Source organism: Lepidochelys kempii, chromosome 2 (assembly GCF_965140265.1).
Source record: "Lepidochelys kempii isolate rLepKem1 chromosome 2, rLepKem1.hap2, whole genome shotgun sequence".
NCBI classification, from domain to species: Eukaryota; Metazoa; Chordata; order Testudines; family Cheloniidae; genus Lepidochelys; species Lepidochelys kempii.
The window spans coordinates 175,125,090-175,140,480 of NC_133257.1; the positions used below are offsets into that span (position 1 = coordinate 175,125,090).

Genomic DNA, 15,391 nt, shown 5'->3' on the forward strand with positions numbered 1-15,391 from the left:
TGCTAGTTAATTGAGCTCATTCTCTAAGGCAGAAATATAGCAACCTGCCTGCCTAGTAACATGTCTGTAACTTCTTGAGAATCGAAAAAAACACTTAAATATTAGCATCATGTTGCAAAATTGTTTTTAAATTAAAGAAAATAGCTTTTGTTAAAAAAACCCACATTTTGTTAATGTTGCTGTTGATGGTTAATTGATCTCATATCTTGAGGCAGAAATGTAGCAGCCTATCTGCATAGTAACATTGTTAATGTTCCTATTGTTAGTTAACTGTTCCAATTCTCAGTCAATTTCCCTAAGAGCATAAAACCTGTAAAAGTTTTAAGTTTAACCCACATTGCCAGAGTGATGTAAAGATTTATAAATGACAATACCTCCCAGAGCCCAGCCGCGGGGGCCCCCAGCCCAGATACTCACACCCCCACACCTCAGAGCCCAGGGATCCAGAGGGAGAAACAGCCTGATGTTGGGTCCCAAGCTTGCACAGAGTTTCCTGCACGCTGCCACCGCCACCACCTCCTTCCTTCAGAGAGGGCGGGGAACTGCAGCCAGCTCCAGGAATGCTCCAGCTCCCTCCCCCTGGCAGTGCGTGAGCTGGGCTGTGCCGGGTCCAGTGGCTCTGTGTGGCGGCCAGCAGGACTGCAGCCCATTTCTGTGGAGGAAAGGAAATTCTGCACAAAAACATTAATTTCTGCAAAATTCTGCAATGTTCAGGGATGCAGAATTCCTCCAGGAATACAGTGTGTTCCCAAATTACCCTAATATTGCTTGTTTTTTTTTTCCTTTCTCTTATTGGATGTGCCTCAGTGGCTCCCCTTTTTATCAAACTTGAAGGTCAGGAGGGACCATCGTGATCATCTGCTCTGACCTACTGCATGTCACAGGCCACAAAACCTCAGCACCCACTCCTTTAATAGACCCTTAACGTCTTGCTGAGTTACCGAAGTTCTCAACTCTTGATTTAAAGATTTCAAGTTACAGAGACTCCATCATTTACTCTCGTTCAAACCAGCAAGTGACCCAGGACCTGTGCTGCAGAAGAAGGCAAAATACCCCTATGGTCATTTCCAGTCTCACTTGGCGGGAAATTCCTTCCTGACCCCAAATAGGGCAGTCATTTGGACCCTAGGCATGTGAGCAGAACCCACCAGACAGACACCTAGGAAAGAATGTAACTCATTCAGTCTTTTCCAAGGGTGGGGGGAAGAGCTTGGGCTAAATCCTGTTCACTTTACTAAGGTGATGAGTTCCACTGCAGTCAATGTGATTAGTTACTGTAGTAAGGTAAACAGGATTTTGACCCAAAATTGGCTTTCCTTTATTGGTTTGCCTAAGCAATGAACTACAAGCAAGCTAACTTCTGAATACTCAACTGGATCATTTCATCTCCTCCATTAGGCATACAGTGCAAGTGGAGAACAACTTATGGAGCTAGCTTCACAACAGGACTTAGGTGCCTAACTTCCACGTTAGGCATCTAAATCCAAGAATCAGGCCTCAGTGGGATTCACAAGATCCCTGCTCAGCTGCCCCCACACCCTGTAAGCACCTGAACTCACTCAGATCTGATTATTTTTTTTCCAGTACATTTTCCTAGGTGCCTATGTTTCTACCTCTGAGCATACGCACTGCAGCCCCACACCTGGCATCCAGACGCCTGGGCCCCAGAGCAATGCACAAACTGGGAGAACGTAGATGTTGCTCTGTCTAATTTGTCCGCAGGGCCTGATCATGAAATGTCAGGGAGGAAGAGGAGCTTCCTCCTAATGTTTAGCCTGGGGGCTGGGCTATGGGATGTTCTGACGTGGGACTTTCTCTGGCCTTGTCTACACTACAGGGGAAATTCGATCTAAGCTATGCAATTTGAGTTACATGAATAATGTAACTCAAATTGATGTAGCTTAGACCTACTTCCTGCGGGGTCCACACCACGCAGTGTCAACAGGAGACACTCTCCCGTCAACTCCCCCTACTCTTCTCAATCCGGTGGAGTACAGGTTGACAGGAGAGCGATCTGCGGTCAATTTAGCGGGTCTTCACTAGACCTGCTAAATTGACTGCCAATGCATCGATTGCTGCTCGTCAATCCCCGGGTAAGTGTAGACAAGCCCTCTGTCTCTCCTGTTAAAGCTGTGCATAGTGGATAAATTATTAAAGAGCAAGTGGAGGAGAGGGACTGGATCCTAAGTTTCCCGCTTTCTACGGCAGTGCACTAACCACCAGGCTACAGAGACATTCTCATGTTTGCTTTCTCAGGACCAATGATTCTTTCATTATTTAATCACAGTTGAACAGCTTCAACAGGAAAGACTGAGATTTTCCCACAGTGGACTAAAGTACATACCTAAGATGTGGCCTCTTCCTGTTCAAATACCTTCTCCTGTGGAGGGGGACTTGAACCAACAGTCTCCCACATCCCAGGTGAGAACCCTAGCCACTGGGCTAAAAGTTATGAGAGAGCTCCTGCTCTTTGCTAAAACAATTTAGGTGCCTCATCCCAAGAGAGGGTGTGATGGGGTCCCCGGGGTGCAGACTGGGCTATGGGACTACTGAGCTGTCTGTACCCACCAACCTGGGCTGCCTCTAATGCTGTGATGCTGATATCAAGCTACAAGCCTCTGACAGGCACTCCAGTTACAGAGACATCCACGGGCAGTGACACCCAACTGAGTTACATGAATGATCTCCCAGCCACTCATGAACAATTAATCAGGGAGGCTTCAGTCAGTTTCCCCCCAGCTCCCCAGCCTTGCATTCCCAGAACTGTACCATCTTGCACTGGTCAGAAGCCTGGCCAGTGTACGCTCATTACCTCGTTTGCCCCCTCTGACAAAAGGGTAGTGGACATGCAAGAGCCCTTGTTAATTTGAGCTGGATTTCCCAAGTGCTTTTCCCTAAAACAGTATGTTTTGGTTGAATATAAAACAATTTATTAACTACAGAAAGAGATTTTAAGTAATTGCAAGTAGCAGGCATAGAGATCAAAGTTGGTTACTTAAGAAATAGAATTTAGACTGTGTTTCTATTTTTATCTTTAACAGACTAAGGGCTTGTCTACACTGGCACTTTATGGCGCTGCAACTTGCTCGGGGGTGTGAAAAAACACCCCCTGAGCGCTGCAGGTTTTAGCGCTGTAACATGCCAGTATAGACAGTGCACCAGCGCTGGTAGCTATGCCCCTTGTGGAGGTGGTTTTTTTAGAACTCCAGGAGAGCTCTCTCCAGCTCTGTGCCATGACTACACAAGCCACTTGGCAGCGCTTTAACATTGCCAGTGAAGATGTGCCCTAAGCAAGATTTGAATCAAGCAGTCTTACCCTAACAGATGCATATGTAGCTTACAGTTCCTCAATACGTAGACTGGGATCATTCTTTCACAGTTCAAAGTCTTTTACCTCCAGATGGTCCTCCAGGTGTTGAGATGGAGAGGGGGAGAGACGCCGCATGATGGTATCATTCTCCCTCTTTTATACTTTCTTCCAGCTGTTAGAAAGATCCTTGCTGTGTTGTGGGGGCCAGGCAGTCTCCATTGGTCAAGCAGTTTCCATTGCATATGTGCCTTCTCTAAGGAGCCTCTGTAGGGTGACCAGACAGCAAATGTGAAAAATCGGGAGGGGGTGGGAGGGTAATAGGAGCCTATATAAGAAAAAGACCCCAAAATTGGGACTGTCCCTATAAAATCAGGACATCTGGTCACCCTAAGCCTCTGCGATAGTAGATTGTGTGTTAAGCCATTAATGAGCATCTGGCCAGTGATGGCTACTCCTTTGTCGTAACTGAAAGGCTGGCCATGGGTGTTCCCAAACTCACAACATATTGCAGTAACACATAGCAATACTTCATAACTTCACATATAACTATAGTACATACAATCCATCAGGATATTAATGTTCAACACATCAAGACATTTAAAATGATACCTCACAAGGCATACTTTGTACAAAACATATAATTATATGACAGTGGTGAATATGGGGTGATACTTCCAGAGTGATACTTTCAGGTACCGACTGTCACATGGGGTTTACAGCTGAGACTCCCAGGCACAGGGAGTTTCACTCCTGCAAGCCAGATTTAGATGCCTCTCTGTGAGAGAGGTAGCGGGGCTTAGCAGCTCACCTTGGCTACCTTAGGCAAGGAGCCACCTAGTGTGCTGGTTTTTGTGAATCCCATTCTAAGGTGCCTCTCTCTCCCCATTCATTGTGTAGGAAGCCCAGGCTTTGTGAATCCCAGTGCTTTCCCAGACACTTAAAAGGTAGGCATGGTGATGCTCATTTAAGTTTCTTTGTGAATCTAACTCATGGTGTGTGTCTTTTGTGTCATAGAATCATAGAATCATAGAATATCAGGGTTGGAAGGGACCCCAGAAGGTCATCTAGTCCAACCCCCTGCTCAAAGCAGGACCAATTCCCAGTTAAAAATTCCCAGCATGTCCTTCAGGAATGCTGTACCCTTTCAAAGATTTTCCTCCTTTGTTTGTTTTTGTATGTTTTGGGGAAAGAGAAGAAGAAAGGAGAAGTTACAGTAACCTTGGGGTTGGGCATACAGGCCGTTTGGTGCCCCATGTGGGGGATTCTGAAGCCTTGCTCTATTCTAGCCCCCAGTGGTGTTTCTAGGGGGAGGCAGTGGCCTGGGATTTGCGGGGGTTAATTTTCAGCCAGAGTTCACAGGCCTCTCAGGAAGGCATGCCTATCTTTGAGATAAGTAGGTGAAGCTGAATCCATTTGAAGTCAACATTTTAAAAAGGATGTATTTTGCCCAGAGGAGAGAGACCTATGTAGGAGTTGTATTGATCAGAAGCCAAAGCAGGGTGTTCTAGGGATACAGCAAAGCTACTTGTTATGGTTTGTACTAGTTTCTTGAGTTTACTGTTTGTAAATTCAACTAGCAACAGTTTCTTAGTATCAATTTGGGTTAAGCCAGAATCTCTGGTAAATTGCTACCTGGAGAGGATGTGTTTTGTTTCTATTTCTCTTGTAATTCTGCTCCTAGCCCCTCAATATGTCTGTTGAAACATCTATGTTATGAAATGTTAATGGTTAGAAAAACACTGCAGCTAGTAATTAGTGTAAGGAATTGAAGCATAAGAAAACAGGTGATCATAAACGTCAGTTTTGCCCACATTAAAACCTCTGGACTATGTGTGTGGTGTTTGAGCAAGATTAATTATAAAACAACTAATGATCTATGGAAGTTCATAGAAGTAAATGTGACATATCATATGATGCCTTCCATAACAATTGTTTTTCCTTCTTAGATGGGGTGAAGGGCAGGAATTGACTTGTGGGGGCACCATTTTTACATCCAGAGTAAACTTAGTTTTAGTAAAAAGAAAAGGAGTACTTGTGGCACCTTAGAGACTAATAAATTTGTTAGTCTCTAAGGTACCCCAAGTACTCATTTTCTTTTTGCAAATACAAACTAACATGGCTGCTACTCTGAAACCTATCATTAGTTTTAATAGCCTCCCCTGCATGTGCAAGTAGGAAAGCAGGGAAAAGAACAAAGGATAGGAGTTCACCTTTGAAATTTCTTAGGCTTCTGAGATCTTCTAATTAGTATACATTAGTATACATAGACTCAGTAGCAAACTAAATTGCTAGCAGCCTTATTGAACAGATGTTTTTTGTCTGACTAGAACAAACCAGGAGTCCAACCCTATTTCCACTGAAGTGAATGATTCTCTTCTCACTTACGTTTGTGTTGAAGTCAGTAGAGCTACACTGATGAGAATGAGAGGGTCAGGTGTAGTGTGTTTTGTTATTGACTTCAGTGGGCGCAGGAGCATTCCCTAAAACTTGGAGTGTCCTGCTCAAGTATGCAGGAGTCTTGGATAAAACCAGGCAGCACGGAACTGCCATTTTCCCTGAGAACAGGTTGGCTTTGCTTTTGTTGGGAACAATGTGGCTGTTTTGAAAGAGAGGAGTTCTATGCTGTGTAGAAGAGTATTATTTTCAGCTCCTGCTGAAAAAGAAACTTCCAGTTATTAAGAACAATGATGGCAAATAACTATTAAGTCTTTAAAGAAAAAAAAATCTAATATAACCAGTGCAGAAGATTATTATGAGCTTTAATCATGTGGGAACTTTAAAGAAGATGTTGATCTTAACAGAATAAGTGGGAGAAAATTTTCCTGATGTGCTGCTAAATTTCTTTAAGAACCTTTTTAAAATTAATTTTAAGTTATAAGCCAGTGAGTGAATTTACATGTAAATCCTTTGAAAAATCATGCTGACCTCAAGCGAAAGTTACAAAATGGCCCAATCCCTACTTAATTTCAAAACTAACTTCAGCCTTATTTATGGGACAGTAACCGGCACTTTCATAATACTATCTTTCCTTTTCATTTCTCTCGCTATCTTATCTAAATTTACAAGATTTTAGCAACATGGAAAACTGTTTTTTCAAAACACTTAAATGATACTTTGTATAGCACAGTTAAAGTTTCATTATACATTTTAAAATAATAATGGAGTTTACAAATCTGTCTGATGCACTTAAAAGTTATTCTGGGGAGAAACCAACCCAATTAAGGTAAAATATATACCCTAAAATCTCCATTCCTATGTTTGTTTACAGCAAAGACAATGACACTTTGGGAGAGATGCTTTTAAGAATTTAAATTAAATTCTTACAGATCTTAGCCTTTTTTTTTTTTTAACGGAGATAATGTTTCCAAAACCTCAGGCACAGATAATTTTTAGGAGTACTTATCCTGGGCAAGTTTTTGGTTATTTTTTTAAAGGCGAGGGGGAGAGGGAACCATAATAAAATAGAACATCAGTAATAACTTAAAAACAAACCACCTGAAAAAACAAATGAGCAGTTGCCAATATTAATACAGTGTGTCCTCTTCTCCATAGGTATTTAGAGAAAAAATAAACCCAGCATCTCATGCAATGGTCTGAGCATACCACAGCAGGAAGAAGATTAAACAAACTTTCTTTATTCAGCACATTTTTAGTGTATTAAATCATTAGGCGAATTAAAACCAAATTAAATGGATTTTCACGTAACTTTTAATTGATTAGCTCTTTTTTTATATGTGTGTAGGTGCAATGTATGGCACAGATTCCTGAGTGCTAAATTGGGCAACAAATTATCTCTAGTGGCTGCCAGCCCACAAAAGTTCCAAAGGCTTCATGACATCTGAAGGTGCAGAGGGCTAATTCAGATCCCTTTAAAACTTTCTCTCTGTGTGCTGCTTGCCAGCATAGAAGCTCACACTTAGGCGTTTCATGGTGGCCCCTCTCCCATCAAGAATCCATTATTCTTTCTAGCCAATGTGAGCAGAGATGTTATGTTGGATTTCACTTGCCTATAATGTCTTGTAACACTTTGATAAAAGAACAAAATCTGCTAAATGTCTGACACTCTGAAACTATTTTTGCTGTTAGCAAAGGAACAAGATCCTAAGAGACTAGATAGTACAGTATAATGAATTGGCTTTTAAGCTGTTTTGTTGATGGCAATGTATTGAAATAAAAAAAATATTTAGAGCCAATCTGTCTTAAAATGCGTGCACAGCTCTTGCTGAATTCCCATCTAGGAGTTGCATGTGTCTATGTAAAGGTGTAGTATTTGCCCCTTAGAATAGAGAGGACACCAGTTTATTATAGTCCTGCAGCATGTTAAAATAGGGGCTGGCTTACTTAGTATTAATTTTGTTATGTAGACTGCTTCATAATCTTGTTTCTTTTCTCTTTGAGAGAGGAATATTCCTCCCCCCATCTTTTTTTATTAATTTAAGAAAATAAAATGCCTTAATTTTTCATTTTACTGTTCACTGCTTTTCTTTCAGCTTCTTGCCTGATTACATCAGTGGTGACTTTGATTCCATTAAGTCTGAAATCAGGGAATACTACAAGGTCAAGGTAAAATGCATTGTTTTTTTGTTAAAGCACCATGGGATCCAACTCATTAGTGAGAAATCCTTAGCACCTACTGAGCATTCTCAATTCCTTTTGGCTTCTGAGGAATTGGACCAGGCCTTGTGTTATATGTGAGTGGCTCAATACAATTTAATAAGTAATAATGTATAGAAAAAACAAAGCAACTTTGATGCAGTTGACTTTTAGTTGGGAATTTGCAGCATCATCTCAATATGGTAGAGATTTTCCTGGAAAGAAACTATTGCAAACTTTCTGAAAGTCTGAGTTTGAAAGACTGTTTTTCCTAACTAATCTTTACTTCCTGACTCAAACTCCTATGATTTATATGTAGCGGGGCACCCACATAAGCTCTACAGATACTTTCAGAAATGTGATTTTCATGGGATATGATTTTATCCTTCAAGCAACAAACAGTATGTAAAGACTTTTTTTGCTGCTGCTTTCTTGATCACATATTGAAACAGTGAGTCATGCACTGACTAGCTCTACACTTGACTAATACAGACTTTAATTGGACTTCTGGACAGATCCCTGCTTACATTAATTTGTAGCTAATGCAGCCAGCACATTTTCCACCAACACAGTTAATGTTAACACTTTTTCTCTTTTCTTAGGTCTTTGCCTTGACTATTGATTAAACTCCCCTTCATATTTAGAGTCACCACATCATGTTTAGAATCACTATTCTTAAACTACTCTACATTAGAGAGACATGGTGAGTGAGGTAAAATCTTTTATTGGACTGCACATAACACTTTAGCAGTCTGTCTGGGACTTGGTGCTCTGAGTCTTACCCTTAGGCCCAAGAAAATGGACCTTTTGGAGTAACATCTGTGAATTTGCAGAACTCTGGTTATAAACACCGCAGGCACTAGTTACAAACATGCTAAATGACTGCTCGTTCCTCATGAGGTGGACAACTTAGCCTCAGAAACTCACAGATTTGATATTTCTTCTTTGGGTTTCAGCTGTGTAGGAGAACATACACAGGGATGGTCCTACTGAGACTAAAGTAGAAAATAGCTTATGGCCCAGTTCCCCTCTGCTAGTTCAACTGTAATATGCTATCACTACAGACCCAACCCGAGCTTTTGCTTAAGGAACAGTGGATGTAAGGTGCATTGTCTTCCGATATAAGAGCTCCCATCTGATCATGAGTTTTCATGTGTTGTGTACTGAAGACCTAGAGTTCCCATCTTCCAGCAGTTTGTGAATCTGATCCAGATTCAGCTACTAAATTCATTCCTAAGAGTGCATGCTTAATCGGTTAATGTTTGCAAAATGAAGTTTAAAAAGATGTCATTTTGTTCTAATTATTAGTGTTTATCCGACTCATTTTGCATAAATAAACCGTTAATTTCAAAGTGTAGTGGGAGATCAGTCTTGAAGAGTGCTACCACAGAGAACATTTGACTTAATAGTTGGATGCAAATGGTGCTGTAAATTACACATTGGTAAGTGGGTGTAGCCTACATGCCAAAGGGTTCAAGCAAGGGACTGCTGTAATGTAGGGGTGGGTTTGGTGAGGGAGAACTAGTAGGAGGGTGTTAGAAGGTGTATGCTAAATCAGGGGGTGTTGCACCTTTTTATACCAGTTCCTTTTCCTGTTACAATTTATATGATAAAAGGAATGTTTTATCCACCTGTTCATGTGTAACTTACACCACCATTTTGAGTTTTGCCTAGCAAGTGACATAAAAGGCAAAAGAAGAGATTCTTTAAATACACTAGGAACAATGAAAGGCAAATGTAGGTCCTCTACTTAATGGGGAAGGAGACCTAATAATGACACCAAGAAGGTTGAGGTGTTTATGACCTGTTTTGCTTCAAGCTTCACTAAAAGGTAAATGGTGACTAGATACTCAACACAATGCTAACATGGGTGAAGAAATACAATGCAAAATAGGGAAAGAACAGGCTAAAGAATATTTAAGTAAGTTAGATATATTCAAGTCCACAACGCCTGATTAAATTCATCCCAGGGTACTCAAGGAATTAGCTGAAGTAATTTCAGAGCTGTTAGGGTATGTCTACACTGTGAAGTTGTCGACAAAACTTTTGTCTTTCACGGGTACTTAAAAAAGTGCCCTCGCAAAAAGACAAAAGTTTTGGTGACGCAAGTGGCAGTATGAATGTGGCTTTGTCGGCAGGAGAGCGCTAACGCTGCTCGCGGGGCTGGAAGTATTTGTTGGCAAAAGTGCCAGCAAAGTACCGGGAAAGAGTGTTTACACATGCTGACTTTTAGTGACAAGGCTGTGTTGACACAACCTTGTCGTTAAAAGCTGCGTGGTGTATACAAGCCCTTAGTAATTATCTTCAGGAACTTGGCAAGCACGGGTGAGGTCTCAGAAGACTGTAGAAGGGCAAAAATAGTACCTCTCTTTAAAAAGGGGAATGAAGAGAACCTGTGGAATTACAGACCAGGGAACCTAACTTTAATACCTGGAAAGATACTGAAATAATTTATTAAACGATCAGTTTGTAAGCACTTAAAGGATATTAAGGTTTATAAGGAATAGCCAACATAGGTTGGTTTAGCATGATTTGTTCTTGACAAGCTATTTCCTTGCGTGACAGGGTTACTGGCCTAGAAAATGGGGGAAGTAGTAGATGTGATCTGTTTTGATTTGAGTAAAGTTTTTGACATAGACCAACATGACATTCTCCTAAGCAAACTAGGAAAATGTGGTCTTGATGACATTTCTGTAAGGTGGGTGCACATCTGGTTGAAATACTGTACTCAGAATAGATATCAATGGTTCACTGTTGAACTGGGAGGATGTATCTAGTGGGTCCCACAGAGACCAGTCCTGGGTCTGGTACTAATCAATATTTTCATTAATGACTTGGATAATGGCATGGAGAATAAAATGTATGGATGGCACCAAACTGGGAGGAGGTACAAGCTCTTGGGAGGACAGGATTAGAATTCAAAATGCCCTTGACAAACTGGAGAATAGTCTTAAATCAACAAGATGAAATCCAATAATAAGTGTAAATTACTTCACTAAGGAAGGAAAAATCAAATGTACAACTACAAAATGGGGAATAACTGGTTAGGTTGTGGTCATGCTGAAAACAATTTGGGGGTTAGTGGATCACAAATTACATGGGCTAAACAATGTGATGCAGTTTCAAAAAAGGATAATATCATTCTGGGGTGTATTCACAGGAGTGTCATATGTAAGACGTGGGAGGTAACTGTCCTGTTCTACTTGGGACTGATGAGGCCTCAGCTGGACTTCTGTGTCCAATTCTGGGTGCTATACTTTGGGACAGATATGGCTAAATTGGAGAGAGTCCACAGGAGAGCAACAAAAAATGACAAAAGGTTTAAAAAGACCTTGGCATATTTAGTCATGAGAAAAGAATACCGGGGCAGAAGAAGAGAGAGAGGATCTCCTAACAGTTTACAAATGTATTCAGGGATGTTATCAAGAAGACTCATCAATTGTTTTCCATGTTCACTGAATATAGGACAAGAAGTAATGGGCTTAATCTGCAGCAAGGGAGATTTAGGTTAGATATTAGGAAAAACTTTCTAACTATAAGGGTTGTTAAGCTCTGGAATAGGCTTCTAAGGAAGGTTGTGAACTCTCCATTATTAGAGACTTTTAAGAACAGGTTGAACAAACACTTGTCAGGCATGGTCTAAGTGTATTAGGTCCTGTGTCACTACAGAGGGGGCTGACCTGATGACCTCTCAAGGTCCCTTCGAGCCCTATATTTCTGTGATTCTGTGACTTACGTCCACTCTGAATTTGGTCCTATGTATCCTTCAACTCTGAAAAGAGTGTCTGTAAGCTTATAACTTTGTGATGTAAAGATAGCAAGTAGTTCAATGTGATTGTACGAATGTAACTGAGGGCATAATCTAACCTGGAGAATCTGTACTCTTGGTGGTGGTGCCTGAGCCAGAAAAGACACTGCTTGACTTGAGATCCTATAGGGGTGTGGCTTGGCTAGAGGAAATAATTTTTTTTTTAACCTGAAATAATTTGGTCTGAAATTCAGATGTAAACATGGAAGTAAATGTATGAAATTCTTCAGTTGGGGGCAAAAAAGTAGGATTTGGCTAGTACTCTATACTGTTGTCTCCTACTGCAACATTTGGGCTAGTAAAGTACCAGCAGTAGTTTACTCAGTTCCTGTAGTCATCTCATTTTGTTTACAATCTGTAAAATGCAGTACACTTACGAATCACATAAAAATAGATGATGCCTACCCAGATATGTTGGGACAGGTCCTCAGCTGGTGTAAATTGGCAGTTTCCTTTTAAAATCAGTGGAGATACACTGATCTGATTTCAGTGAAGCAAGGCTGAATTATACCAGCTAAGGCTCTACTTCCCTATATGGAGGGCCCTACCAAATTCACAGTCCATTTTGGTCAATTTCACAGTCATATAGGAGTCTGAAAATCGTAAATTTCATTATTTCAGCTATTTAAATCTGAAATTTCACAGTGTTGTAATTGTAGGGGTCCTGACCCAAAAAGGAGCTTGCGACTCCTCACAACTTATTGGGGGGGGGGGGTTGCGGTAGTACTACCCTTATTTCTGCACTGGTGCTGGTGATGGCTCTGCCTTCAGAGCTGGAGAGCGCTGGCTGCTGGCCAGGAGCCCGGCTCTGAAGGCAGCTGTACAGAAGTAAGGGTGGCGTGGTATGCTATTGCCACCATAGTTCTGTGCTGCTGCTGGCAGGGTGCTGCCTTCAGAGCTGGGCGCCCAGGCAACAGTTGCTGCTCTCCAGCCACCAGCCGCCACTCTCTTGCCTCCGCTGAAGGCTGCGCGGAAGTAAGCGTGGGAATACGACAGTCCCCCTAAAATAACCTTAAAACCCCCCTGCAACTCCCTTTTGGTCAGGACCCCCAGTTTGAGAAACGCTGGTCTCTCATGTGAAATCCCTATAGTATAGGGTAGAAGCATACAAAAGACCAGATTTCATGGTGGGAGACCAGATTTCAGTCTGTGACATGTTTTTTTTTTTTCATGGCCACAAAAATAATTGATCTTTAACTTTCCCCTTCCTTTGAGCTTGGCTTCTACTGCATGGAATAGGAGACTGGGATAAACAAGATATCAAGTCATGTAGATAAATTGTAAATGAAACATTTATATTATTAGGAAACCGAGTGAATGATTGCAAATGGGAAAACAGAGGAACTTTTGTTCCTCTGCATAGATGGATAAAATTATGAAAAATCCGCACCCTTGAGCAACGCTGTTATACCAGCCCTAAACCCCTGGTGTAGACAGCACTATGTCAACAAGAGGGTTGCTAGTGTCAGCATAGTTATTGCCTCTCATGGAGGTGAATTAACTATGCTGATGGGGGCTGGGGGAGCTGTGCCATTGGCATAGTAATGTTTTTACTGAAGCACTACACAAGCACTGTGCTCGTTTTGAGGGTAGATGTGCCCTTGGAAAACTGCACTTGGGTTCATGTGGAGCAGAGCTAGGCCGACACCTGAGTGCTTTGGAAAATCCCACCCTATGCGCTCATCAGACTCTAAATGGCGGAAAAGTTTGTATGATATTTAATTGTATATAATACACTCTTGATATACTTGCTAGATAAAGGGCAAGTTGTTTTCAAATATTTGAAGGTACTGGGCCAAAACAAATCATGTCATTTTGCTAATTTACACCAGCAAGTAAGTAATTTTGTTCATATTTGTGAAACTAAAGCTACATTTCTCTCTGGTTTTATAAATGTATTTTATAGTTCATTTAATTTTCACTCATGTATAAAATGTCAATGTGTCAAACCCTACATTTAAAGCAGCATTGATTGATTGAGATAAATGCATTATTTTTGAAGTGTCTGAATAAGAGGAGTTAGTTGTTAAAGCTTAAATGTGAAATTAATCATGTTATAAAATATACTCATTTGCAAGTAGTTGTCACAGGGTGTATCACCCTGCTGGTTAAGAGGAAGTATCGAAGCCCACGTATGAAGTTAGTTGTGATATAAAATATACTGATCTGGAAGCAGTTTTGTCAAGGAGCAAGAGACAGTAATGGGCCTGATTTTCCCATCACACTATTTTCATACTAAGGTAACTCCATTGACTTCAGTGAGTTTACTCCTTATTTACCAGATGTAAATAAGAAGAGAATCAGGTCTATTTTCTTCATTATGACATTAATATTACAGGAAATATGGCATCCCTTGGTATATTCAGAAAGTCAAAAGGTTTTAAATGGAACAGGTAAGACTCCTTCAGAATCCTTAGGTTGATTTATTGTCATGCTCCTAGTTAAGCAACATTATGTGAGGATTATATAGCAACACCTTCCTTTCTCCTTTAGCAGGTTCAGCAATGTTATGACAAGTGTTACAGGGCAGTCATTTAAATCAGGGTGGGAAAAAAAATCAATGTTTTTAAATCAAGTTGCAATTTATTTATTAAAACAGATTTTAAATTCAGTTAAATTTTTCTTATGTAATCTATTCACTTCAAATTTAATTTTGACAACCTATGTGAAGGCCTAAATTTACTATAATATATTGATTTTTTTTAAGTTTAATTTAAATTTTAAGCAGTAAACATTTTTAAAGAAAGTCAAACCACGGAGCTGGTGGAAGTCACTGGCCACATACCGAGAACCAGTTTGAAATGCTAAACCAGCTTTTGACAGAAGTAGCCTCTTAAGCAGGTGCAGAGAGAATATTTTCTTTATTTCTGTTTGTTCAATCAGTTCAGTTCAATGATTAGTTCATTCAAAATTGAGAAACTGATTGGGAGCTGAAAAAACAGTAATGCTTGTTTTCCTCTTCCAACCTATGAATAAAAATGAGGTCTGAGAAGATGAGATCTACTAGTTCTTAAAATGTTGAAGGACATGGTGATTGGAAACAATCAGTTCAGTTCACTAATTACCAATGATACTTCCTTTGTTTAATAAATCAGTCAGTTCTGAATACAAACATGTTTTGTTAGACTTTTCTTCTTATGTATACATCACATATAAGGTAGCTTTATATAGCTAATGAAAAACAATTTTAAAATGCTGTATTTTGTGCATTTTAACTGAATTCCATTTTCTGTCCAAATTATTTTTTTACTTGTGATTTATATTAAACTTTATCTACTAAATAAGAAATGAGCCACCATTTTCTAATATAATAAAAAAGGGGAAAAAATTAAGAATTTGAATAAATGTATGTTAAGCTGTATAAATTGCTTAAATGTGATATACTATATCTTCCTAGTTAGCAAAAAACATCACATTTAGTGTATGGACGATATGTAATTGCAAATCAACATGTTTTAATGTTTACAAACAAAGGAAAATTGTTGACATTTGTACATTTTAGTTTTTTTTCCAAAGAAGACTAAATCAATTATTTACATCAAGACTTCCTGCATACTGATTTAGATCATTAAAATCAGTGATGTAAATCACTTTGATTTAAGTCAGTGCTCCCTGATTTAAATAAGTTCATAAAACAATTTATCTTGGTTTATCTTCTCTAGATGTGACATGTAATAGTG

At 40.0% G+C, this 15,391-nt stretch overlaps 1 protein-coding gene across 13 annotated transcripts in view; it reads left to right on the top strand.

Moving 5' to 3' along the window:
* Positions 1–15,391, top strand: part of TPK1 (thiamin pyrophosphokinase 1) — a 480,985-nt gene that overhangs the window by 236,132 nt on the left and 229,462 nt on the right. For 12 of the 13 annotated variants that reach the window (XR_012157430.1, XR_012157429.1, XM_073332798.1 and 9 more), the window contains one exon: positions 7,801–7,873. Coding sequence is in view for 11 of the 13 variants with exons in the window: in XM_073332798.1 (XP_073188899.1) it covers positions 7,801–7,873 (73 nt within the window). In the remaining 2 variants the exon portion in view is untranslated. Of the gene's footprint in view, positions 1–7,798; positions 7,874–8,505; positions 8,607–15,391 lie in introns of those variants that run through there. The other variant, XM_073332804.1, reaches the window with a different exon arrangement.